Source organism: Manis javanica, chromosome 6 (genome assembly GCF_040802235.1).
Source record: "Manis javanica isolate MJ-LG chromosome 6, MJ_LKY, whole genome shotgun sequence".
Taxonomy (NCBI): domain Eukaryota; kingdom Metazoa; phylum Chordata; class Mammalia; order Pholidota; family Manidae; genus Manis; species Manis javanica.
In genome coordinates, this window is record NC_133161.1 from 90,553,694 (window position 1) to 90,580,130 (window position 26,437).

A 26,437-nucleotide genomic window follows, 5' to 3' on the forward strand; every position below is an offset into this window, starting at 1 on the left:
GTAATGTATAGCTTTCTGTTTATTCTAGACTACGATTTGCTGAGCTTGTTAGGTCTCTAAATGTTTTTCATAAAATTTCAGAATCTTTTGGTCATTATTTTTTCCCATTTTCTTTTCCTGCTACTTTCTCTCTTCTTTTTGTGAACTGCCATGATGTGTATACTTGATGTCTCACAGGTCCCTAGGGCTGTCTTCTTTTTTTTTTTCTTTTTAGATAATTATTTTTTATTGAAGGGTAGTTGACACACAATATTACATTAGCTTCAGGTGTACAACACAGTGATTCAACATTTATATACATGATAATTCTAGGTACCAGCTATCACCATACCAAGTTGTTACAATATTTTGACTATATTCTTTATGCTATACATTACATCCCGGTTACTTATTTATTTTACAATTGGAAGTGTGTACTGTTTTTTTTGTGGGGGCATTTCTCCTATTTATTGATCAAATGGTTGTTAACAACAATAAAATTCTGTATAAGGGAGTCAATGCTCAATGCACAATCATTAATCCACCACAAGCCTAATTTTCATCAGTCTCCAATCTTCTGAAGCATAACGAACAAGTTCTTACATGGAGAACAAATTCTTACATAGTGAATAAGTTCTTACATGCTGAACAGTACAAGGGCAGTCATCACAAAAACTTTCGGTTTTGATCGTGCATTATGAACTATAAACAGTCAGTTCAAATATGAATATTCGTTTGATTTTTATACTTGATTTATATGTGGATACCACATTTCTCTCTTTATTATTATTATTTTTAATAAAATGCTGAAGTGGTAGGTAGATGCGAGACAAAGGTAGAAAACATAGTTTAGTGTTGTAAGAGAGCAAATGTAGATGATCAGGTGTGTGCCTATAGACTGTGTTAATCCAAGCTAGACAAGGGCAATAAAACATCCACGGATGCAGCAGATTTCTCTCAGAACAGGCGGGGAGAGGTTCTAAGCCTCACCTCTGTTGATCCCCAATTTTTTACCTGATGGTCCCCCTGCGACTGTGACTATCTTAGGTTGTTCCTCCCTTGAGGAATCTTACCCGTCAGCTAGACAAGGGCAATAAAACATCCACGGATGCAGCAGATTTCTCTCAGAACAGGGGGGGAGAGGTTCTAAGCCTCACCTCTGTTGATCCCCAATTTTTTACCTGATGGTCCCCCTGCGACTGTGACTATCTTAGGTTGTTCCTCCCTTGAGGAATCTTACCCGTCTCTGGCTAACCAGTCATCTTCCGGGGCCATACAGGGAAATGTAAAGTTGGTAAATGAGAGAGAAGCCTTATTGTTTGAAAAGGTTAGTTTTTCACTTCTTTGGATATTTATGCCCTGTGGCTTCTATGCCCAGCATTTGTCTTGAGGTATCTTTACCACTTGGAAGAATTGTGATACACGGTAAATTCGATATGAGGCATGAATTCTATTTAGGGGTTGTAATTAGGAAGGAAGAAGAAAAGCTATAGAAGTAGCAGGCGGAAGAAAACATGGGAAGATTGATTATTTCTTTGACATATCTTCTTGTAGAGTAATTTCAGCATGTATAGGTTTTAAACTACTAATTAAATTGCACACACATTAACATAATAGGAGTACAGTTACATAACCAAAGCATACCTATAATTACCAGCCATCTCCAGTGAAACCAAGAAAACCAGTTAGGCACCTTAGGCATTTGTGAAAACTTATCTATGATACGGTGGATATTGTCCAACTGAACTTGAACAGTCTGAGAGAAATCAGACAAATTAAGACAGTCCATTCCTGGGGACTGTTCACATCCCATATGTTCTTTTAACAGTAAATAGTCTGTAGTTGTAAGATTTTGGAGCGCTACAATTTGCACTTCTCCTAATTCTTGGTTGAGTTCCAACAGTATAGATCCAGTCAAATTTGTAGTTTTACTGTATGCACAGGCCAGCTTACATACTTCCTTCTTCATTCCCATGGTAAGTCCAGGAACCGGTGGGATGAGTGTATCTACACCTGTAGCAGCGTGTGTATCTTTGTTGGGGTTTTTTGATGATCATCTTCTGGCATGAGTCTTCCAGAGAGTGCTGATGTTGGAAGTTCTTTTTCATATCGTATCTTACTTCATTTTCAGGGTAGCCAATTAGGCTTTGATCCTCTGTATAAACACAAACAAATCCTTTGCCTACACTTTTATATGCCCTTTATACCATTGTGTAGAACTCACTGGAGGTCACTACACAGGAACTGCTTTTTTTTTTTTTTTGTTACCATTAATCCACACTTACATGATGAATATTATGTTTACTAGGCTCTCCCCTATACCAGATCCCCCCTATAAACCCCTTTACAGTCACTGTCCATCAGCATAGCAAAGTGTTGTAGAATCACTACTTGTCTTCTCTGTGTTGTACAGCCCTCCCCTTTCTCCCATCCCCCATGCATGCTAATCTTAATACCCCCCTTCTCCTTCCCCCCTTTCCCTTTGGTACCTGTTAGTCCATTCTTGAGTTCTGTGATTCTGCTGCTGTTTTGTTCCTTCAGTTTTTCCTTTGTTCTTATACTCCACAGATGAGTGAAATCATTTGGTATTTCTCTTTCTCTGCTTGGCTTATTTCACTGAGCATAATACCCTCCAGCTCCATCCATGTTGCTGCAAATGGTAGGATTTGCCCTTTTCTTATGGCTGAGTAGTATTCCATTGTGTATATGTACCACATCTTCTTTATCCATTCATCTATCGATGGACATTTAGGTTGCTTCCAATTCTTGGCTATTGTAAATAGTGCTGTGATAAACATAGGGGTGCATCTGTCTTTCTCAAACTTGATTGCTGCGTTCTTAGGGTAAATTCCTAGAAGTGGAATTCCTGGGTCAAATGGTAAGTCTGTTTTGAGCATTTTGATGTACCTCCATACTGCTTTCCACAATGGTTGAAATAATTTACATTCCCACCAGCAGTGTAGGAGGGTTCCCCTTTCTCCACAGCCTCGCCAACATTTGTTGTTGTTTGTCTTTTGGATGGCAGCCATCCTTACTGGTGTCAGGTGATACCTCATTGTAGTTTTAATTTGCATTTCTCTGATAATTAGCGATGTGGAGCATCTTTTCATGTGTCTGTTGGCCATCTGTATTTCTTTTTTAGAGAACTGTCTGTTCAGTTCCTCTGCCCATTTTTTAATTGAGTTATTTGTTCTTTGTTTGTTGAGGTGTGTGAGCTCTTTATATATTTTGGACGTCAAGCCTTTATCGGATCTGTCATTTTCAAATATATTCTCCCATACTGTAGGGTTCCTTTTTGTTCTGTTGATGGTGTCTTTTGCTGTACAGAAGCTTCTCAGCTTAATATAGCCCCACTTGTTCATTTTTGCTATTGTTTTCCTTGCCCGGAGAGATATGTTCAAGAAGAGGTCACTCATGTTTATGTCTAAGACGTTTTTGCCTATGTTTTTTTCCAAGAGTTTTATGGTTTCATGACTTACATTCAGGTCTTTGATCCAGTTTGAATTTACTTTTGTGTATGGGGTTAGACAATGGTCCAGTTTCATTCTCCTACATGTAGTTGTCCAGTTTTGCCAGCACCATCTGTTGAAGAGACTATCATTTTGCCATTGTATGTCCATGGCTCCTTTATCAAATATTAATTGACCATATATGTTTGGGTTAATTTCTGGAGTCTCTAATCTGTTCCACTGGTCTGTGGCTCTGTTCTTGTGCCAGTACCAAATTGTCTTGATTACTATGGCTTTGTAGTAGAGCTTGAAGTTGGTGAGTGAGATCCCCCCTACTTTATTCTTCTTTTTCAGGATTGCTTTGGCTGTTCGGGGTCTTTGGTGTTCCCATATGAATTTTTGAATAATTTGCTCCAGTTCATTGAAGAATGTTGCTGGTAATTTGAGAGGGATTGCATCAAATCTGTATATTGCTTTGGGCACGATGGCCATTTTGACGATATTAATTCTTCCTAGCCATGAGCATGGGATGAGTTTCCATTTGTTAATGTCCCCTTTAATTTCTCTTAAGAGTGACTTGTAGTTTTCAGGGTATAGGTCTTTCACTTCTTTGGTTAGGTTTATTCCTAGGTATTTTATTCTTTTGATGCAATTGTGAATGGAATTGTGTCCCTGATTTCTCTTTCTATTGGTTCATTGTTAGTGTATAGGAAAGCTACAGATTTCTGTGTGTTAATTTTGTATCCTGCAACTTTGCTGTATTCCGATATCAGTTCTAGTAGTTTTGGAGTGGAGTCTTTAGGGTTTTTTATGTACAATATCATATCATCTGCAAATAGTGACAGTTTAACTTCTTCTTTACCAATCTGGATTCCTTGTATTTCTTTGTTTTGTCTGATTGCCGTGGCTAGGACCTCTAGTACTATGTTAAATAACAGTGGGGAGAGTGGGCATCCCTGTCTAGTTCCCAATCTCAGAGGAAATGCTTTCAGCTTCTCGCTGTTCAGTATAATGTTGGCTGTGGGTTTATCATATATGGCCTTTATTATGTTGAGGTACTTGCCCTCTATTCCCATTTTGCTGAGAGTTTTTAACATGAATGGATGTTGAATTTTGTCAAATGCTTTTTCAGCATCTATGGAGATGATCATGTGGTTTTTGTCTTTCTTTTTGTTGATGTGGTGGATGATGTTGATGGATTTTCGAATGTTGTATCATCCTTGCATCCCTGGGATGAACCCCACTTGGTCATGGTGTATGATCCTTTTGATATACTGTTGAATTCTGTTTGCTAATATTTTGTTGAGTATTTTTGCATCTACATTCATCAGGGATATTGGTCTGTAATTTTCTTTTTTGGTGGGGTCTTTGCTATCACCCTATTACCTGGTTTTGGTAATAGGGTGATGTTGGCTTCATAGAATGAGTTTGGGAGTATTCCCTCCTCTTCTATTTTCTGGAACACTTTAAGGAGAATGGGTATTATGTCTTCTCTGTGTGTCTGATAAAATTCCGAGGTAAATCCATCTGGCCCTGGGGTTTTGTTCTTGGGTAGTTTTTGATTACCGTTTCAATTTCTTTGCTCATAATTGGTTTGTTTAACTTTTGTGTTTCTTCCTTGGTCAGTCTTGGGAGGTTGTATTTTTCTAGGAAGTTGTCCATTTCTTCTAGGTTTTCCAGCTTGTTGGCATATAGGTTTTCATAGTAGTCTTTAATAGTTCTTCGTATTTCTGTGGAGTCTGTTGTGATTTTTCCATTCTCATTTCTGATTATGTTGATTTGTGTTGATTCTCTTTTTCTCTTAATAAGTTTGGCTAGAGGCTTATCTATTTTGTTTATTTTCTCAAAGAACCAGCCCTTGGTTTTGTTGATTTTTGCTATTGTTTTATTCTTCTCAATTTTATTTCTTCTCTGATCTCTATTATGTCCCTCCTTCTGCTGACTTTAGGCCTCATTTGTTCTTCTTTTTCCAGTTTTAATATTTGTGATGTTAGACTATTCATTTGGGATTGTTCTTCCTTCTTCAAGTGTGCCTGGATTGCTATATACTTTCCTCTTAAGACTGCTTTTGCTGCTTCCCACAGAAGTTGGGGCTTTGTGTTGTTGTTGTCATTTGTTTCTATATATTCCTTGATCTCTATTTTGATTTGTTCATTGATCCATTGATTATTTAGAAGCATGTTGTTAAGCCTCCATGTGTTTGTGAGCCTTTTTGTTTTCTTTGTAGAATTTATTTCTACTTTTATACCTTTGTGGTCTGAAAAATTGGTTGGTAGAATTTCAATAGTTTGGAATTTACTGAGGCTCTTTTTGTGAGCTAGTATGTGGTCTATTCTGGAGAATGTTCCATGTGCACTTGAGAAGAATGTATATCCTGTTGCTTTTGGATGTAGAGTTCTATAGATGTCTATTAGGTCCATCTCTTCTAGTGTGTTGTTCAATGCCTCTGTGTCCTTACTTATTTTCTGCCCGGTGGATCTATCCTTTGGGGTGAGTGGTGTGTTGAAGTCTCCTAAAATGAATGCATTGCTGTCTATTTCCCTCTTTAGTTCTGTTAGTATTTGTTTCACATATGCTGGTGCTCCTGTATTGGGTGCATATATATTTAGAATGGTTATATCCTCTTGTTGGACTGAGCCCTGTATCATTATGTAGTGTCCTTCTTTATCTCTTTTACTTACTTTGTTTTGAAGTCTATTTTGTCTGATACTAGTACAGCAACCCCTGCTTTCTTCTCACTGTTGTTTGCCTGAAATATATTTTTCCATCCCTTGACTTTTAGTCTGTTCCTGTCTTTGGGTTTGAGGTGAGTTTCTTGTAAGCAGCATATAGATGGGTCTTGCTTTTTTATCCATTCTATTACTCTGTGTCTTTTGATTGGTGCATTAAGTCCATTTACATTTAGGGTGACTATTGAGAGATATGTACTTATTGCCATTTCAGGCTTTAAATTCGTGGTTACCAAAGGTTCAAGGTTGGCCTCTTTAGTATCTTACTGCCTAACTTAGCTTGCTTATTGAGCTGTTATATACACTGTCTGTAGATTCTTTTCTTCTCTCCCTTCTTATTCCTCCTCCTCCATTCTTCATATGTTGTGTGTTTTCTTGTGTGCTCTTTTTAGGAGTGCTCCCATCTAGAGCAGTCGCTGTAAGATGTCCTGTAGAGGTGGTTTGTGGGAAGCAAATTCCCTCAGCTTTGCTTATCTGGGAATTGTTTAATCCCGCCATCATATTTAAATGATAGTCGTGCTGGATACAGTATCCTTGGTTCAAGGCCCTTCTGTTTCATTGCATTAAATATATCATGCCATTCTCTTCTGGCCTGTAGGGTTTCTGTCGAGAAGTCTGATGTTAGCCTGATGGGTTTTCCTTTATAGGTGACCTTTTTCTCTCTAGCTGCCTTTAAAACTCTTTCCTTGTCCTTGATCCTTGCCATTTTAATTATTATGTGTCTTGGTGTTGTCCTCCTTGGATCCTTTCTGTTGGGGGGATTCTGTGTATTTCCGTGGTCTGTTCGATTATTTCCTCCCCCAGTTTGGGGAAGTTTTCAGCAATTATTTCTTCAAAGAGACTTTCTATCCCCTTTCCTCTCTCTTCTTCTTCTGGTACCCCTATAATACGGATATGGTTCTTTTTGGATTGGTTACATAGTTCTCTTAGTATTGTATTGTTTCGTTTCTGGAGATCCTTTTATCTCTCTCTATGTCAGCTTCTATACGTTCCTGTTCTCTGTTTTCTATTCCTTCAGTGGCCTCTTGCATCTTATCCATTCTGCTTATAAATCCTTCCAGGGTTTGTTTCAGTTCTGTGATCTCCTTTCTGACATCTGTGATCTCCCTCCGGACTTGATCCCATTGCTCTTGCATTTTTCTCTGCATCTCATCCCATTGCTCTTGCATTTTTCTCTGCATCTCTGTCAGCATATTCATGATTTTTCTTTTGAATTCTTTTTCAGGAAGACTGGTTAGGTCTGTCTCTTCAGGTGTTGTCCCTGTGATCTTTGTCTGCCTGTAGTTTTGCCTTTTCATGGTGATAGAGATAGTTTGCAGAGCTGGTATGAGTGACAGCTGGAAGAGCTTTCCTTCTTGTTGGTTTGTGGCCTTCCTCTCCTGGGAGAATAGTGACCTCTAGTAGCTTGTGCTGGGCAGCTGTGCGCAGACAGGGCTTCTGCTTCCTGCCCGGCTACCATGTAGTTTATCTCCGCTGTTCCTGTGGGCGTTGCCTGGCTCGGGCTCCTGCTACAAAATGGTGGAGCCCCGTTGGAAGGGGAGCCGCCGGGAAGCTATTTATCTCCGTAAGGGGCCTCTGTGCTCCCAGCTGCCCAGGGGTTTAGAGTGCCCAGAGATCCCCAGATTCCCTGCCTCTGGACTACGTGTCCTGCCCTGCCCCTTTAAGACTTGCAAAAAGCACTCTCCAAATGGAAACAACAACAGCAACAACAACAACAACAAAAAGAAACACGCACGATTTTCTTTGTCCTCAGGCGCTGGTCTCAGGCACCTGCTCACTGGTCTTGCTTCCCTGTTTCCCTAGTATTAGGGTCCCTGTCCCTTTAAGACTTCCGAAAACGCACTGGCAAAAAAAAAAAAGGCCACTCCTGTTTCTTTGTTCTCCAGCGTTGGCCTCAGGCACCCGCTCACCGGTCCTGCTGCCCTGTTTCCCTAGTATCCAGGACCCCACACATGCACTGTGTCTGCGCTCTGGTCTGGATGGCTGGGGCTGTGTGTTCGGCGGTCCTGGGCTCTCTCTCCCTCCCTGCTGATTCTTCTCCAGCTGCCCGGAGGTGGGGGGAGGGGCGCTTGGGTCCCGCCGGGCCGGGGCTTGTATCTTACCCCCTTCGCGAGGTGCTGGGTTCTCGCATGTGTGGATGTGGTCTGGATGTTGTCCTGTGTCCTCTGTTCTCTATTTTAGGAAGAGTTGTCTTTGTTATATTTTCATATATAAATGTGGTTTTGGGAGGAGATTTCTGCTGCTCTACTCACACCGCCATCTTGGCTCCAACAGCCTGTCTTCTTTTTTTTTTTAGGAGAGCAAGGCAGAGGATTTTATTTAGAGATAAAGTGAAAGGACAGAGCTTCTGGCTCATGCCAGGAGGGGACAAGAGAGCCCCCTATTCATTCATTTTTCTATCTGTTCTTTTGAATGAGTATTTTCTATTTTTCTATCTTGAAGTTCCTTGATTCTTTCTTCTGCCAGTTCACATGTGGTGAGCCCATCTCATGAAATTTTTTTATCTCAATTATTGTGCTTTTCTACTCTATTTGGTTCTTTTTCATAATTCCTACCTCTTTATTGAGATTTTCTGTTGATTCATTGTCATCATACTTTAATCCTTTAAACATGGTTTCCTTTAGTTCAAAAGCATCATGGTTTTTTTGAAGTGTCAGTCTGCTAAGTCAGCAGCCAGGGCCACTCAGAAACAATATCTTATAACTGCTGTTTTTCCTGAGTACGGATCACACTTTCTTGCTTCTTTGCACGCCTTACACGTTTGCTGAGACTTGGTACTTTAGGTTACATTTTGTAGCAATTCTGAATTCTGATTTCCTTCATCTCAGGATAGTTGTTGCTGTTTTTCATTTAGTGACTTTCCTGGGCTAAATCTGTAGACTCTACTTCCACCATTGTGTGTGGCTGCTAATGTCTCTGCTTTTTTATTTTTTAATTCAAAAAATCTAACCCTGGCATTCCAGGATTAGTCCCTGTGTCTTGCATGGCTTAGTGGTCAGTCACTGATTGGCTAGATGTTTTATTCCAATGCCTGGAGCTGATGGATCTGTTTATGAATTGGGGAGCATGTTCACATTTGCGATAACTTTTTTTTTCCTTCTGTCAATCACCAATGTGTTCTTCATATCTGAGTTTGTGTTTTGGTTTTTTGTTAAGATTCCACATGTAAGTGAGATCATATGGTATTTGTCTTTGTCTAATTTATTTCACTTGCTATAATGACCTTCATGTCTATCTGTGTTGTTGCAAATGGCAGAATTTCAGTTTTCTTCTTTTTATGGTTGAATAATGTTCCATTGTATAAAAATGCCACATATTCTTTTATCCATTTATCCATCAGTGGGTATTTAGGTGACTTCCATGTCTTGGCTGTTGTAAATAACGTTGCAGTGAACATGAGGTGCATATCTTTTTAGATACAGTGATTTTGCTTTCTTCAGGTAAATACCCAGAAATGATGTTGCTAAATCATATGGTAGTTCTATTTTTAATTTTTTGGGGAACCTCCTATTGTTTTCTACAGTGCATGCACCAATTTATGAAAAGTACACCCTTTTCTCCACATCCTTACCAACACTGTTATTTCTTGCCTTGTTGATAATAGCCATCCTGACTGGTGCAAGGTGATACCTCATTGTGGTTTTGATTTGCATTTCCCTAGTAATTAGTGATCTTGAGCACCTTTCCCTGTACCTGTTTGGCCATCTGTCGGTTTTTTAAATCAGATTGCATAATTTTTTTCTCTTGAGTTATTTCAGGTAGTTTTAAAGTGTGTAGCAATTTTTAACTGCCATCTTTGTCTTCTCTGCATGTGCTATAGCCTCATGGAAATCAGGGATATGTGGATGGCTTGGGCCCCGCCCAGTTTCTCCTGCAAGCCCACACAGCCTTCTGGGATATTTGGAGAGCTTTATGAAGCCTTTCTGTGGCTGTCTCATTTTTTTGTTTAATTTCTGGTTAGCCTGTCGGTCTAACATTTGCCATAGCTAGAACCACAACCTCATGCTAGGTAAGCTACTAGCCTTCTTGTTTGTCTGCCACCATGACCACCATTACCAACTGTGTTGATGGGCATGGAATTTTTTTGCACTCTACTCTTAATCAAGTGAGCCTTCTCCGGCAGCTATGCTGGTAGAACTACCCTCTTGACTGAATTGCCGTTGTGGGGGGTCTGGGATAGAAGTTCCAGGCAGGAATTCCTTAGACGTCCTGTGAAATAATGGAAAATATAGACAGCAGTCTCTGTCCCCAGTTTCTGGTACAGACCTCCTAAAACGCTCGTAGTTTTCCAAGTGTAAGGGCCCTAGGATAATCATTTGTTCTAATATTTGGTCTTGAAACCTAGTGTTTGACACAGAGCTCCCAAATCCTTTGGAACACCCTAGGTGATGGGAATGCCTTTTGTTCTAATGAGGAGACTTTTGGTGGGCTCAGAGATAGCTTTAGGATGGGGGCTGGTCACTAGAAAGACCAAGCCATGACGAGAAGCTTGGGACTTCTAGCACCACCTGCCATCCTGTGGGAAGGGGAGAGGCGCTGAGGACTGAGCTGATGATCAGTTGTGCCTGTGTGATGAAGCTTCCATTAAAATCCCCCAAGTACAGGGTTTGGTGAACACATCGACATGCTGGGAGGGTGATGCGCTCCAGCTCCACGAGGACAGAAGCTCCTGTGGGGCCCTTCCAGCCATTACCCTATGTATGTCTTCATCTTTATCCTTTATCATATCCTTTCTTATATAAATAAACTGGTAATAAATATATTAAGGATATAATAAACATGTATCCTTTGTTATATAATAAACATATTTCCCTGAGTTCTGTGAACTGTTCTAGCAAATGATCAAATACAAGAGAGGGTTGTAGGAACCCCCAATATATAGCTAGTCTGGCCAGAAGCTGTGGGTAGCCTGGGGACCTGGTACCTGCTGTTGGCATCTGGAGTTGGGGGCAGTCCTGTGGGACTGAACCCTTACAGTGTGGGATCTCACACTACCGCCAGGTAGTAGTGTCAGAACTATGTTGAGTTGTAGGACACTCAGCTGGTATTGCAGAATTGGTCAGTGTGGGAAAAACTCCACATACCTGGTGTCAGCAGTGCTGTGAGTTGGTGGTAATGTGAGTTAAATGAGAAACTCCTCTGGTTTTCTGGTGTTGCTCCCACTGTTCTAACTTGAGATTCAGGGTTTTTTCATGAATAATAAATGCTTCTCAATTTGTTGTGTGCCTGTAATTAATTTTGTGAACATTTTGTTATGTTTTATCCTTGCTTTTGGGGTGGGGATTTGCCACACTCCTCACTCCCTTGTACTGCATCTCTGCTGGTAGTTTTTAAGTATTTAAGGTATAGAGGAAGCCAATCAGTATTCTGATTTTATGTGAAAAGTGTTATTAAAAAGTTTTCGGTTTATTGTAGTATTGTTAAGATTTTTTTTCATAACTACTTTCTAAGACTATGTAGTACCTTGATTCTGCCAGTTGTAGAAGCTATATGTTTTTAAGAAGTATTAAGTTGTAAAAGAATTTTGAAAAGGGATTATAGGTAAAAACAAAAACCTATTAAGACTTGGTGAACTGTTTCACATGTCATTAGAAATCCCTATAGAACATAATTTTAAATGGCTGCATAGTATGTATTGATTGGTACCTAGCAAAATTATTTATCATTGGGAATTTCAGATTTCTTCTATTTTCAGTTGTCATCTCTGATTGACATTAGATTACTTGAAGAGCACTTGCTGAGTTAGACACAAACATTTTCAAGGCTTTTAATAAATATTTCAGACTGACTCCTCCATCCCTATCCTCACCCCCAGCATAGCATTTCTCCAGTAGTGAATGGAAAAGTTCACTCTAAGTTACGTACCCTCTCTAAAACTGGATTTTATTAAGAAACAAAGTTTGCTAATTTACTGGATTTAAAATGTTCAATTGCTGCTTTACCTGGTTTCCATATCTCTTCTTATTATCTTTATATCATATCTTTTTAATTAAGAATTCATTTAAGTTCATTGTTACTTAACACCTCACAAATCTTGACTCTTTAAAAAATAGAAATGGAAGTTTTCTCCAAGTAGGAAATCCTATTAGGCTTTTTAGAAGGATTTATTTCTTTAGACTTTAAATAATGAATAAGCTAGAATTGCATTTACTTGTAAACATATATATTTTGAGTCTTTGAATGTTGATATGCATGTTTCTGTCACAATTTGGTCAAAGTTTTCTAATAGCCTCAAATTTCTTATTAGACTTCTGATAGTATCATACAACTTAGTTGAAAGATGATTCCCTGTGGCTCATGTTTGGTAATTAATTGTATTACTAAATCTGGAAATTGACTTAACTATTTTCCTATAACTCTGGCTATATTTAAGCCCAAATTTTATATCCTGAAACCATCTGGTTAAATGATACTGGTTCTGAAAATGTATTAATAAATCAGAAGAATCCCTTTAGTATTTCTGTTTGATAGGGTATCTCGCCGCGACCCTCCTTACCCAGAATGACTCAGGAGACACCAGCCCATGCAAGAGATTTTATTATCTGAAAGAGAGAGTGGCTGCCCCAGATGGGGGTGGGGAGAGAGAAGGAAAAGCAGAGAGAGAGAGAGAGAGAGCAGGGAGAGCAGGGGGACAGAGAGACAGAGACAAAGAGAGGGCAGCAGAGAGAGAGAGAGAGAGAGAGAGAGAGAGCAACAGAGAGACAGAGAGAGAGAGAGAGAGAGGGCAGCAGCGTGGTGCCTTTTATTGTGGCTGATCCGCTTGGCCTGTTGCCTTGGGGGAAGGTCGGGATGTTTAGAGATAAGGCGGGGTAAACCCAGTCAAGCCCCTGGCAAGCCCAGGCATAATTCTCACCAGCGTATGTGCTTGGGACCATGGGGCAAATGGAGGAAAAATTACTATATTCTTACACTGTTCCTATAATTCTCTCAGAGGTACACGTTAGGCAGTGTTAGTCTAAAAACAGTAAACAAAATATTCAGAAGCTTTAAGTAGTTCTAGCTCTGCTGCATCTGAAGGGCAAGTTGTGTTTTGATAAATGTGGGTATATCATTCATTATCAGCTAGTGTTCATATTACTTTAATGTGATCAAGGTCTTAGACCAAAATAAAATGTCAAGAGTTGAGCATTTGCACAAACTCTTGGGAAGCTGTTGGCATTTTAATAAAAGGATCAGAATTCTTTTTTGATTTATCCTTGGCTATTAATTTCTGAAAACCCTTGGTATTCGTCAAATGTAATTTCAGAAATCCTTATTAGATCATTTTCAGGAAAGCACAAATATAATTTCTATTACGGTGTTGTCCTCTAGTACAAATGAGTTCATGTATTGCTACTTACTATGTCCTGGAGAATATCGTTGAGGGATTAAAGTGATAAGTAGCAAGCACATACATGGGCTTTAAAATATTAATGGTTATCAAAATATACTTACTAACCAAAGGAATATTAGTAGTTACAGGGGGACCACTGTTCCTTGTGAGAGGAATCCCACAGCTACTCACAGTGTATCAACAGTGGTATTGTGTAGAGTGCTAGAGCCTGTGCTATTCTGGATTCATCCTCGCAGAAACACTCCATGCTGACATGATTCTTTTTATAAATCGATTGAATGTTTTGTCCTTTTAATTGTGCCCTACTCCTTATAAACAAGTTAACTAATAAAAGAGGTGATGGCTTTATAGACTGAATGCCTGAGCATGAGGTAGAAAGAAAATGGCTTGAGGATCAATTCAATGACCAAACCCATGTTCTTTGTAACTGAAGTTTTAAAAAAGTTTGGAACCCAAATCTAGAGTAAAACGTCACTTCCCATATGTCTGTGGGTTCTGAGATAATTAGGACTTTATTTTTCCTTTGGATGCACTTTTGAAGAAAAATGCATACATCTTTTGAAACAGATTAAAAAATATTTTGCTTAGCATTAATAATAGGAAAGTAGCGAATGATGAGCAAATTGTCATTGGTTTAAAGCTCTCTATTGCTGCTCAGTTATGTATCTCAGTGACACTGATCTGATAGTGTCCTGAACATAGTGGTTTATTTGTGAGATGTGAATGGTCCTTGATTATACAATCACTTAAAAAGGAGTTGTGGACAGGTGGAGGAAAATTGATTTTAGAAATATAAAAACATAGAAAGGGATTTGTAAATTACATAGTTCTTATTCTAAATATCTCTCTTGTTAAAGGTCAAAAAGTAATGGTTTTATAATGAATCAGATTTTAGTTCTGCCATTTTCTCAAACTCCTTCAGCTTAAGAAAGTCCCTCTGCTAAGGTGTCATGTTTTGGGGTGCCTCGTCCCAAACCCCATCAGAAGCCAGTCAACAATTTGCCACTGCCTTGGGGACTGGTGACATTCCTAATGGGGTGGCTCTGTCAGCCTGCAGTCCTTCATAAAGAACACATCTTGCAGATACCCACTGTCCTCCGATGGGCATATAGTGTGCACAGGAAGTAAACTGCTGCTGTTTAGGCCACTAAGACCTGAGGATGCCTGTTACTGTAGTACAAGCCAGCCGGCACTGACAGAGGCAGGTTCGTAGGTCTCAGGATCAACTCGCCAACTAAAATAACTATTCATTTCTTAACCATTCTTATTAACATTCACTATGTGCTGGTCATTGTTCTGAGTGCTAGAAATATAGCAGTGAACAAAACAGTGTCCTCTTCTCTCAGTAAACTTCCTCCCGTTCTTCATGAACTATTTAAGAGTCTCTTCTTCTGTGAGTCTCTGCTCTCTAAGTGACTGGTCACTCCTTTCTCTGCTCCCACAGCACTGTGTACACACCTTCATCTTCACACTAATTTTACCATGATTATTCTGGTTCTGTTGGTGCTTTCTAGAAAACAAGTGGTTTATATACAGTACAGTGTTATGTATACTATTTAAAGTAATATAAAATATGTAAGTTATACATTATAATACATAGTGAAAAAATAATGTATATGCATTGCATCATTCATTTACTCTTTGTTTTATCTCCCACATTTCAAAAACTTTTTTAAATGAATAAATAAGACTTCCTGTGGGTCCCTTTGCTTGAACGTGATTTAGAATCAGAATGTGAACTTCATCCAGATGCCTTTGCTCTGTAACTTACAATGTAAAATTATCACTGTGTGTCAGAGCACATCTCTACCAAACTACCTGGGCAGCGAAGTGAATGAATGGCCGCAGGGAGAGCCTGTTGACTCACCTGCCTCTAACTAGTTACAGGGTGTCCTTAAGCCAGTGTCCCAGTCTTATTTTTATTATTGCCTCTCCCCCAAGTATTTTTTTAGACTTTTTCTGCCTACTTGCCCCACCATGGGATTTTGATGCTACAGATGTACTGTAATATATTGTATGTAAATCTGTGCTTTATACAAAAAAAAAAAAGAGTAAGTTTTTTTTGTTTTTTTTTCCCATCCCCGAACTAATCTTGTTTGAGAATGCATGCCTTAAACTAGTATTTGTAAAAAGTAAATTTTTTCCCTTTGCAGGAGGGTATTTCCACTTCAATAAGCTAAGTTTAACCATGTTGAATCAGAACTCTGTTGTCTGATACACCTGTGCTTTTATAATAGCTTTCTTTTAAGCTGATTATCATTTAAATAAGTATGCTAAAATCTTCATGTGTTGAGAACATTGGGAAAATGACTTTTGATTATTTTATGGAATTAAATTTTTTTCCAGGTTAAAGGACCTCTAAACCTCTCAGTCTTTCTGTACAGGCCACATTTGCTTTTATTCCTTCAACGAATATTTATTGAAGGTATACTGTGTGTAAGGCTTGGTGCCAGGTGCCAGGCCCCGTTTCTCCTGGAGTTCAGTCTGGCCCCCTTATGCTTTGTTAGGAAAGCTAGGATGGGTTTTGTAAAGTTGTCCAGTGCAGAGTTGTTTTGACTGTACCATTTCTACACATTACCAACAAAGTAAAGCGGGCATTTGGTGAAAAACTGCAGGAGCTGGTAGGACCACTTGTGTGGTATAATAAGAAAGATGCTAAGGTCTTTGTCCTGGGTCACAGGAACAGAGCTAAAATCCTTGGAAATCACCTTAGCACAACAAAGAAACTTGGCTGAGGGGCCCATAGTTAGCTTCAGGATGGGGGCTTGTCTCCAGAAAGACCAAACCTCGATTAGAAGCTTGGAACTTTAGGCTCCAGCCTTCAACCCTGGGGAAGGGGAGAGGGCTGGAGATTGAGCTGATTACCCACGGCAAATGATTTCATCCATGGTGCCTGTGTAATGAAGCCTCTAAAAAAAAAAATCCCTAAATGACAGGGTTTAGAGAGCTTCCAGATGGGTGTAAACACATTGAGGAGTGGGAGGGCATGGAAGCTCTGTGCCCCTCCCCATAATATATTCTCCCATGCCGCTCTTTATTTGGCTGTTCTTGAATTGTGTTCTTAATAATAAACCTATAGGAGTGAGTGCTTCCTGAGTTCTGAGCCATTCTGGTGAATTATGGGACCTGAGGAGGGGTGGTGGTGTTAGTGGACCCCCCAGAGACCAGGTTCTTGAGTTTCAATGTTACAGAAAAGAACACTGAACTCAAAAGAAAGCAAGCAGGCAAAGTTCATTAGAGACAGCTGGTACAGGAGGGAGCCAACAGGAAAATGGAAGGCTCAGCTCCTCCAGGGTTGTGCAAAAAGCTTATAAAGGCGGTTTCAATGGATGAGGGGTTTGGGAGGAATGGCACCGGGGATTCATTCATGATGTTATGGGGATTCATTCATGATGTTATCTCTGTCATTTAGCTTCTGGTGGGCCACATCATGGTTAGCAGATGTTGACTATTGGGTCAGGGACCTCCCTTTTTGAAGTTTCTATAAGACAAGCTGACACAAAAGAACCTTGGTAATTTCTTTCTCCCCCAAGGCAATGATTCCTCTTGTGAAAACAGGGACTGGCCATTGATCCTTGGAGGCGGTGGTTCCGGCTTAAGATTCTGGTTGGTTGATTGTTGACTATCTGGCTGACTTATAGCTTATCATGAATTCTTCATAAAAGACATTTTGGGAGCTTTTGCCTTTAATCTTCAAGCCCCAGGATGGAAATTTAGCTTAAAACGGAGTCCTTCTTGCTCTTCCCTATGTTGACCCACTTCCAGTGGGAACCCCCAATTTATAGCTGGTTGGTCAGAAGTATGGGTGGCCTGGGAATTGCAACTGGTGTCTAGAGCAGGGGCAGGCTTGTGGGACTGAGACCTATAATTTGTGGGATCTGACAGTCATTTCTGGTGCTAGTGTCAGAATCTAATTGAAATTGTTGGACAGAGAGTTGGAAAAGACATGTATTTGGTGTCACGAGGAAGAAGACCCTCCTCACCCTGTGTCTATTACATTATATATATATATATATATATATATATATATATATATACACACACACACACACACACATATATATAGTGCGTGAAAAGATTGAGGGCCAAGCCCCAGAAAGAGGCAAAGTCAGTAGAGTTTTCACTTTGCTGGTCTGTCCTGCAGACTGTGACAGGTGTCTGACTACATATGCACATTGCACTGCCATGTGGGAATCTGCTTACTTTCTTAGACCAGTCTGGGTGACTAATGTATTATCCAAAAACATACATGCACAGCATAATGGGAAATCCTCAATATAGGGTTCACTTTAAAAAATAAGGCTGTGTCCCTCACAACTGTGTAGTTACCAAACAAAACATGGAGCATAGCTTCAAGTGCAATTTCAGGTTACCTGGGAGGGATGGGGAGAGTACATTTCAGAACGAACAGGAGGCAGCTCAGATTACCTGGAGGCTTTGGTTTGAGGGCCCACCAGGCACAGAGCCGGGTAGTGTGGTGGGGTTAATAGTGAGCTCTGCCTACAGTGTGAGTACAGTGCAATGTGAGCACAGAAGTGGGGTTTCCTACATTAACTCTGTGTAAGTGGGAGATCTGCATGTGACTTTTGCTCTGGCTTTTTTAGTTGGGGCTGGAGAAAAGGGTGGCTTGGGAAGGGGCACGTGGAGGGAGCCCAAGTCAGAGGGAACAGTGCAGGTGACCATAAGGACATGCACAGCACATGGCAGTGTGCAAACTGCAAGTGCTGTACTTTGAGCAATCAACTGATCCATCAGAGGTGGTGGTAGGTGAATTTTTTTTTAAAGTATCATTAATCTACAATTACATGAGGAACATTATGTTTATTAGACTCCCCCCATCACCAAGTTTCCCCCCACCTACCCCATTAGAGTCACTGTCCATCAGCCAGCTTAGTAAGATGCTGTAAAATCACTACTTGGCTTCTCTGTGTTGTATAGCCCTCCCCGTGCCCCCTACATGTGTGCTAATAGTAATGCCCCCCCACCACCCCGCTTATTCCTCCCTTCCCACCCATCCTTCCTGGTCCCTTTCCCTTTGGTAACTGTCAGTCCATTCTTGGGTTCTGTGATTCTGCTGCTGTTTTGTTCTTTCAGTTTTTTTCTTTGTTCTTATATTCACATATGAGTGAAATAATTTGATACTTGTCTTTTTCGGCCTGGCTTATTTCACTGAGCGTAATACCCTCTAGCTCCATCCATGTTGTTGCAAATGGTAGGATTTGTTTTCTTCTTATGGCTGAATGATACTCCATTGTGTATATGTACCACATCTTCTTCATCCATTCATCTACTGACAGACACTTAGGTTGCTTCCATTTCTTGGCTGTTGTGAATAGTGCTGCGATAAACATAGGGGTGCATCTGTCTTTTTCAAACTGGGCTGCTGCAGTCTTAGGGTAAATTCCTACGAGTGGAATTCCTGGGTCAAATGGTATTTCTATTTTGAGTTTTTTGAGGAACCTCCATACTGCTTTCCACAATGGTTGAACTAATTTACATTTCCACCAGCAGTGTAGGAGGGTTCCCCTTTCCCCACATCCTCGCCAACATTTGTTGTTTGTCTTTTGGATGGTGGCGATCCTTACTGGTATGAAGTGATATCTCATTGTGGTTTTAATTTGCATTTCTCTGATGATTAGCTATATGGAGCATCTTTTCATGTGTCAGTTGGCCATCTGAATTTCTTCTTTGGAGAAGTGTCTGTTCAGATCCTCTGCCCATTTTTTAATTGGATTATTTGCTTTTTGTTTGTTGAGGTGTGTGAGCTCTTTATATATTTTGGATGTCAACCCTTTATCGGATCCGTCATTTATGAATATATTCTCCCATACTGGAGGATGCCTTTTTGTTCTATTGATGGTGTCCTTTGCTGTACAGAAGCTTTTCAGCTTGATATAGTCCCACTTGTTCATTTTTGCTTTTGTTTCCTTTGCCCAGGGAGATATGTTCATGAAGAAGTTGCTCATGTTTATGTCCAAGAGATTTTTGCCTATGTTTTTTTCTAAGAGTTTTATGGTTTCATGACTTACATTCAGGTCTTGGTGAATTTTAATACAGTGAAACAAATGTGCATAAATGGCAACAACTAAGTCCTTGTGTAGTGACAATGAACAGCTCAGAAATGGATGCCAAGAAAATGTGCTGAGGTGGAGGTATCACATATTAGAAGGAAGTTACCTTGAAGAACCAAATATCTTACCTGCTGTGTTGATCCCATTAGCAGGCTAACTTCAGTGGCCCCATACTCAGAAGGGCACCAAGTTTGGTTTAATGTTCTGCCCTCTTGAAATTCTCGATTTTTGAGAACAGGGTCTGTGTTTGCATTTTGCACTGGGCCCTGCTGTTGGTGAAGCACTCCTGCCTGTGAGGCTGGTCTTCACGGAAACAGAAAATTAGAGGGCCGAGCATTAGAAGTGGATGTCCTCATGCTTTTTGGAGAGCTGCAGCCAACATGCTGAAAGTGCCTCGGCCACATCACCAGGACCATCTGTAGTGTGCATGTGGTGCCTCAAGCTGTCCCAGACTGATGCCATTAAACATGCATTTTATTTGACAAACTCTTTCCCTCCCATTTCCTTCTCCCTATGCAACCTTTTTCATTGCGATTTGGGTTCTGCTGTGGTCTTCCTGCAGGGAGGGAGCTAGCTGGCCAGGCTGACTCCATACGCGATTCAGGAAGTTAGTTCCTAAACTGGCATTCTGGTGATATGAGGGTCTTTAATGGGAACCTGCCCCTGAGAGATGGGTCCCCTTCTGTCAGATTTCTGCGACAGAGGGCTAAAGTGCAGGCATGGTGCTGGTGACTTCACCAAAGCAGTCAACCATAGAACAGTGGCTAAGAACAAAGGCTTTGTAGTTAGCCAGGAAATTCTGGGATCTCATATTGGTCCTGTCTTACTAAAATGTGTGACATTGGCCAAGGTTTATAACCTTGCTGTGCCCCTAGTCTTTGATCTGTCAAGTGGTGATACAACACCTATCTTTGGGTTATGAGACTGAATGGGAAGGATACACTAGGTTGGGGTTTCTCAACCTCAGCACTACTGGTACTGTGGACCCAATGATTCTTTGTTGGGGGTTTGGGGCAGGGGGACTGTCCTGTGTATCGTGGCATGTTTAGCAGCTTTGGCCTCCCCCAGTAGCCAGCAGCTTACCCCTAAGCCCCTGCAGTGTGACAGGCAGAATATCTGCAGACATTGCCAAATGTCCTCTGGGGGCCAGATTTGGCCCTGGCTAAGAATCACTCACTGGCCTAGGTGTACAGAGCAGTGCTTGGAGAAAAGAAAGCTAATGTCAGTGTTTGTAGAGTAATGGACTTGTAGAACTGGTTATGATAATACCCTTCCTGCCATCCTGAGACCCCTGGAAAGACATTTGTCAGCCTTTCACCCATCCTCTGTTCTTTAAATTTCTACATCTACAGGATAAAATCCATATGGATTAAAGGGTGAATGTAAAAAGATCTACTTTTAAAAAACTGAAAGAAAGAGAAGTAACAAATCTTTAGATTTACAAATAAAGAAGGGGTTTCCGAGCTCAGAACCAGTGCAACTTTTGTGGTGTTTAATGTTGAGCTTAAATCATATGGGGGAATTTTCTTTTCTGTTTTCTTTTTTTAATTTTGGTATCATTAATATAAAATCACATAGGCAACATTTTAGTTACTAGATGCCCCCCATTATCAAGTCCCCACCACATACCCCATTACAGTCACTTGTCCATCAGCATAGTAAGATGCTATAGAGTCACTACTTGTCTTCTCTATGCTCTACTGCCTTCCCTGTGCCCCCCAATACATTATGTGTGCTAAATGTAATGCCCCTTGTTCCCCTTCTCTCTCCATTCCCACCCACCCTCCCCAGTCCGTTTGCCTTTGGTAACTGTTAATCCATTTTTGGGTTCTGTGAGTTTGCTGCTGTTTTGTTCCTTCAGTTTTTTGCTTTGTTCTTATGCTCCACAGATGAGTGAAATTATTTGGTACTTGTCTTTCTCCACCTGGCTTATTTCACTGAGCATAATACCCTCTAGCTCCATCCATGTTGTTGCAAATGGTAAGATTTATTTTCTTCTTATGGCTGAATGATCCTCCATTGTGTATATGTACCACATCCTCTTTATCCATTCATCTACTGATGGACACTTAGGTTGCTTCCATTTCTTGGCTATTGTAGATAGATAGTGCTGCGATAAACATAGGAGTGCATATGTCTTTTTCAAACTGGGCTGCTGCATTCTTAGGGTAAATTCCTAGGAGTAGAATTCCTGGGTCAAATGGTATTTCTATTTTGAGTTTTTTTGTTTTTTTTTTTTGAGAGGGCATCTCATATTTATTGATCAAATGGTTGTTAACAACAATAAAATTCTGTATAGGGGGGTCAATGCTCAATGCACAGTCATTAATCCATCTCAAGCCTAGTTCTCTTCAGTCTCCAATCTTCTGAAGCATAACAAACAAGTTCTTACATGGTGAACAAATTCTTACATAGTGAGTAAGTTCTTACATGGTGAACAGTACAAGGGCATTCATCACAGAAACTTTCAACTTTGATCACGCATTATGAACTATAAACAATCAGTCCAAATATGAATATTTGTTTGATTTTTATACTTGATTTATATGTGGATACCACATTTCTCTCTTTATTATTATTATTTTTAATAAAATGCTGAAGTGGTAGTTATATGCAAGATAAAGGTAGAAAACATAGTTCAGTGTTGTAAGAGAGCAATTGTAGATGATCAGGTGTGTGCCTGTAGACTATGTGCTAATCTGAGCTAGACAAGGGCAATAAAACATCCATAGATGCAGAAGCTTTCTCTCAACACAGGGGGGGGGTGTGAGGTTCTAAGCTTCACCACTGTTGTTCCCCAATTTCTCACCTGATGGCCCCCCTACGACTGTGCCTGTCTTAGGTTGTTCCTCCCTTGAGGAATCTTACCCGTCTCTGGCTAACCAGTCATCTTCCGGGGCCATACAGGGAAATGTAAAGTTGGTAAGTGAGAGAGAAGCCATATTGTTTGAAAAGGTTAGCTTTTTACTTCTTTGCAGATTTATGCCCTGTGGCTTCTATGCCCAGCACTTGTCTCAAGGTATCTTTACCACCTGGAGGAATTATGATACTTGGTAAATTTGATATGAGGCACGAATTCTATTTAAGGGTTGTAATTAGGAAGGAAGAAGAAAAGCTGTAGAGGTAGCAAATGGAAGGAAACATGGGAGGATTGATTATTTCTTTGACATATCTTCTTGCAGAGTAACTTAAGCATATATAGGTTTTAAACTACTAACTAAATTGCGCACCCATATTAACATAATAGGAATACGGTGACATAAACAAAGCAAATCTATAATTACCCGCTATCTCCAGTGAAGCCAAGAAAACCAGTTAGGCACCCTAGGCATTTGTGAAAATTTGTCTATGATATGATAGATATTGTCCAACTGTACTTGAACAGCCTGAGAGAAGTCAGACAAATTAAAGCAACCCATTTCTGGGATCTGTTCACATCCCATATGTTCTTTTAACCGTAGATAGTCTATAGTCGTAAGATTTTGGAGCGCTACAACTTGCACCCCTCCCAACTCCTGATTGAGTTCCAACAGTACAGATCTGGTTAAATTCGTTGTCTCACTGTATGCACATGCCAGCCTAGACATCTCCCTCCTCATTCCAATGGCAAGTCCAGGAAATGGTGGGGTGGACGCAGCCACAACCGCAAGATTGCCCAGATCCCTGTGGAGGCTTTTTGATGATCATCCCCTGGCACGAGTCCCCCAGAGAGTGCTGATGCCGGAAGCTCCTCCTCATATCGTATCTTAGTTCATTTTCTGGGTAGCCAAGCTAGGCCTTGATCTTCCGCATAGAAACAAACAGACCCTTTGCCCACACTTTGACATGCCCTCTATACCACTGTGCAGAACTCATTGGAGGTCAGCACACAGGAACTGATTTTTTTTTTTATTAAGAGAGGAATATTATCAGAAAAGAGTACCTCCATAGCTGATCATCTGACACCCTTTAAGTGATCAACATTAAGGATATTTAAAGCATGCGTTAATCTTTGATTTACCAATTGTTTTATCCTATCAAGGAGTAATCCCCCTTTTCTTTCTTTCTTTTTTTTTAATCTTTAATCTATACTTACATGAAGAATACTGTTTACTATGCTCTCCGCTATATCAGGTCCCCCGTAAAAACCACATTTTGGTCACTGTCCATCAGCATAGCAAAATGTTGAATCACTACTTGTCCTCTCTGTGTTGTACAGCCCTCCCTCCCCTTTCTCCCTCCCCCCACTATGCATGCTAATCTTAATACCCCCCTTCGTCCCCTCCCTTATTCCCCCCTGCCCACCCATCCTCCCCAGTTCCTTTCCCTTTGATACCTGTTAGTCCATTTTTGGGTTCTGTAATTCCGCTGCTGTTTTGTTCCTTCAGTTTTTCCTCTGTTCTTATACTCCTCAGATGAGTGAAATCATTTGGTATTTCTCTTTCTCTGCTTGGCTTATTTCACTGAGCATAATACCCTCTAGCTCCATCCATGTTGTTGCAAATGGTAAGATTTGTTTTCTTCTTATGGCTGAATGATACTCCATTGTGTATATGTACCACATCCTCTTTATCCATTCATCTACTGATGGACACTTAGGTTGCTTCCATTTCTTGGCTATTGTAGATAGTGCTGCGATAAACATAGGGGTGCATATGTCTTTTTCAAACTGGGCTGCTGCATTCTTAGGGTAAATTCCTAGGAGTGGAATTCCTGGGTCAAATGGTATTTCTATTTTGAGTTTTTTGAGGAACCTCCATACTGCTTTCCACAATGGTTGAACTAATTTACATTCCCACCAGCAGTGTAGGAGGGTTCTCCTTTCTCTGCATCCTCGCCAGCATTTGTAGTTCCTAGTCTTTTCTATATTGGCCATCCTAACTGGTGTGAGTTTTAATTTGCGATTCTCTGATGATTAGCAATGTGGAGCATCTTTTCATGTGCCTGTTGGCCATCTGAATTTCTTCTTTGGGGAAGTGGCTGTTCATATCCTCCACCCATTTTTTAATAGGGTTATTTGCTTTTTGGGTGTTGAGCTGTATGAGTTCTTTATATATTTTAGATGTTAACCCCTTGTCGGATATGTCATTTACAAATATATTCTTCCATACTGTTGGATGCCTTTTTGCTCTGCTGATGGTGTCCTTTGCTGTACAGAAGCTTTTTAGCATGATGTAGTCCCATTTGTTCTTTTTTGATTTTGTTTTCCTTGCCCAAGGAGATGCGTTCAGGGAAAAGTTGCTCATGTTTATATTCAAGAGATTTTTGCCTATGTTTTCTTCTAAGAGTTTTATGGTTTCATGACTTACATTCAGGTCTTTGATTCAGTTTGTTTACTTTTGTGTATGGGATTAGACAATAATCCGGTTTCATTCTCTTGGATGTAGCTGTCCAGTTTTGCCAACACCAACTGTTGAAGAGGCTGTCATTTCCCCATTGTATGTTTATGGCTCCTTTATTGTATATGAATTGACCATATAGGCTTGGGTTAATATCTGGACTCTCAGTTCTGTTCCATTGGTCTATGGGTCTGTTCTTGTGCAAGTACCAAATTGTCTTGATTACTGTGGTTTTGTAGTAGAGCTTGAAATCGGGGAGCGTAATCCCCCAGCTTTATTCTTCCTTCTCAGGATTGCTTTGGCATATGGGGGAATTTTCATCCTTGATGTCACTACATAAAAAATAAACAAACAGGCATAATATGTAAAAGCTTTGTAATTATAGTTAAAAAGAAAAACGGATAAAATGTTGTAAGCAATACGACTAAGTCGCACTAAGAAAGTGGTGTAATCAAAAAAATCGAATGCACACATAAATTTTTCACATATGAGGACAAAGGAGGAAATATAGTCAGCTTATTAACATTTGAAAATTGTTCAAATTCAATTACTGAATTTTTAAAACCTTTAATCCTTTTTTCATCTGAATTGGCAAAGATTTTAAGCATAAACATCCAGTTCTATTGTACAGTTTAGAGGAGTCTAATTACACATTCTTTGTAGGATAGTGGATGGGTACAATCCTTTTGGAAAGAAGCTTGTGCCTTAAAAATTGTTGTACCTTTTAGCTCTCCAAAATAACATTTGGGAATAATTCCTACAGTGTAATCTGAAATGTAGACAAATATTTATGCATGAAGATATTCATTGCAAGGTTGTTTTATTAGAAGCCAGCTAAGTATCTGGCATTAGGGGAATGAAACAACATGTACAGATTGTTTCTAGTGAAACTCCTACAGTATTAAATGAAAAAAAGCAGGTTTGAAATTGCCTATGCAATATGAACTTAATTCAGATTAAAGTTTGGGAAAGGAATGTGGAAAATGTTAACAGTATTTGCTCCTGGAGCATTGGGTCAAGAGTAATTTATGAAAGTTACTCATAACCATATGATTAAATTCATCATTTTAAAGCAGACTTCAACTTTTTGGGAGTGTCTTTTTTTAGGTAATTTTTTAGATCTTAATTTCTATAGCTTGGAAATGAAGGTGAAGAGGTTAAGCTATGTTTCTCTGAGTAAGAGAATACAACAAGCAATTGTCAATATCTTAAAGTACAGCTTTATATCTTGATAAATTCCTTATAAATTGCAGTGGTTTAGGGAGGTAGACGGTTTGCTGTGGATGAGGTGAGTTAATGCTTATTTACATCATGGTCCTCTTTCTGTTCATTAATTTTTTCAAGATACATTTATTATAGAGATTTCTTGATGAAAGAATCTTTAAAACTCCTGTTTTTTTTTTAATAGTATGTGCAGAAGCTTATAATCCTGATGAAGAAGAAGATGATGCAGAGTCCAGGGTATGTAATTTACTGAATAAATTAATTTTAAGTTATACTCTTGTATTGAATAAGGAAAATAATAATAGAAAAGATGTTAACAGGAGATGTAGTGGAA

At 39.9% G+C, this 26,437-nt stretch overlaps 1 protein-coding gene across 2 annotated transcripts in view; it reads left to right on the top strand.

The window, feature by feature from the left end:
* PRKAR2B (protein kinase cAMP-dependent type II regulatory subunit beta) overlaps positions 1–26,437 on the top strand; it is a 115,504-nt gene that overhangs the window by 55,220 nt on the left and 33,847 nt on the right. For both annotated transcript variants that reach the window (XM_073239031.1, XM_037010878.2), the window contains exon 3: positions 26,288–26,340. In XM_073239031.1, coding sequence (XP_073095132.1) covers positions 26,288–26,340 — 53 coding nt within the window. The remainder of the gene's footprint in view (positions 1–26,287; positions 26,341–26,437) is intronic.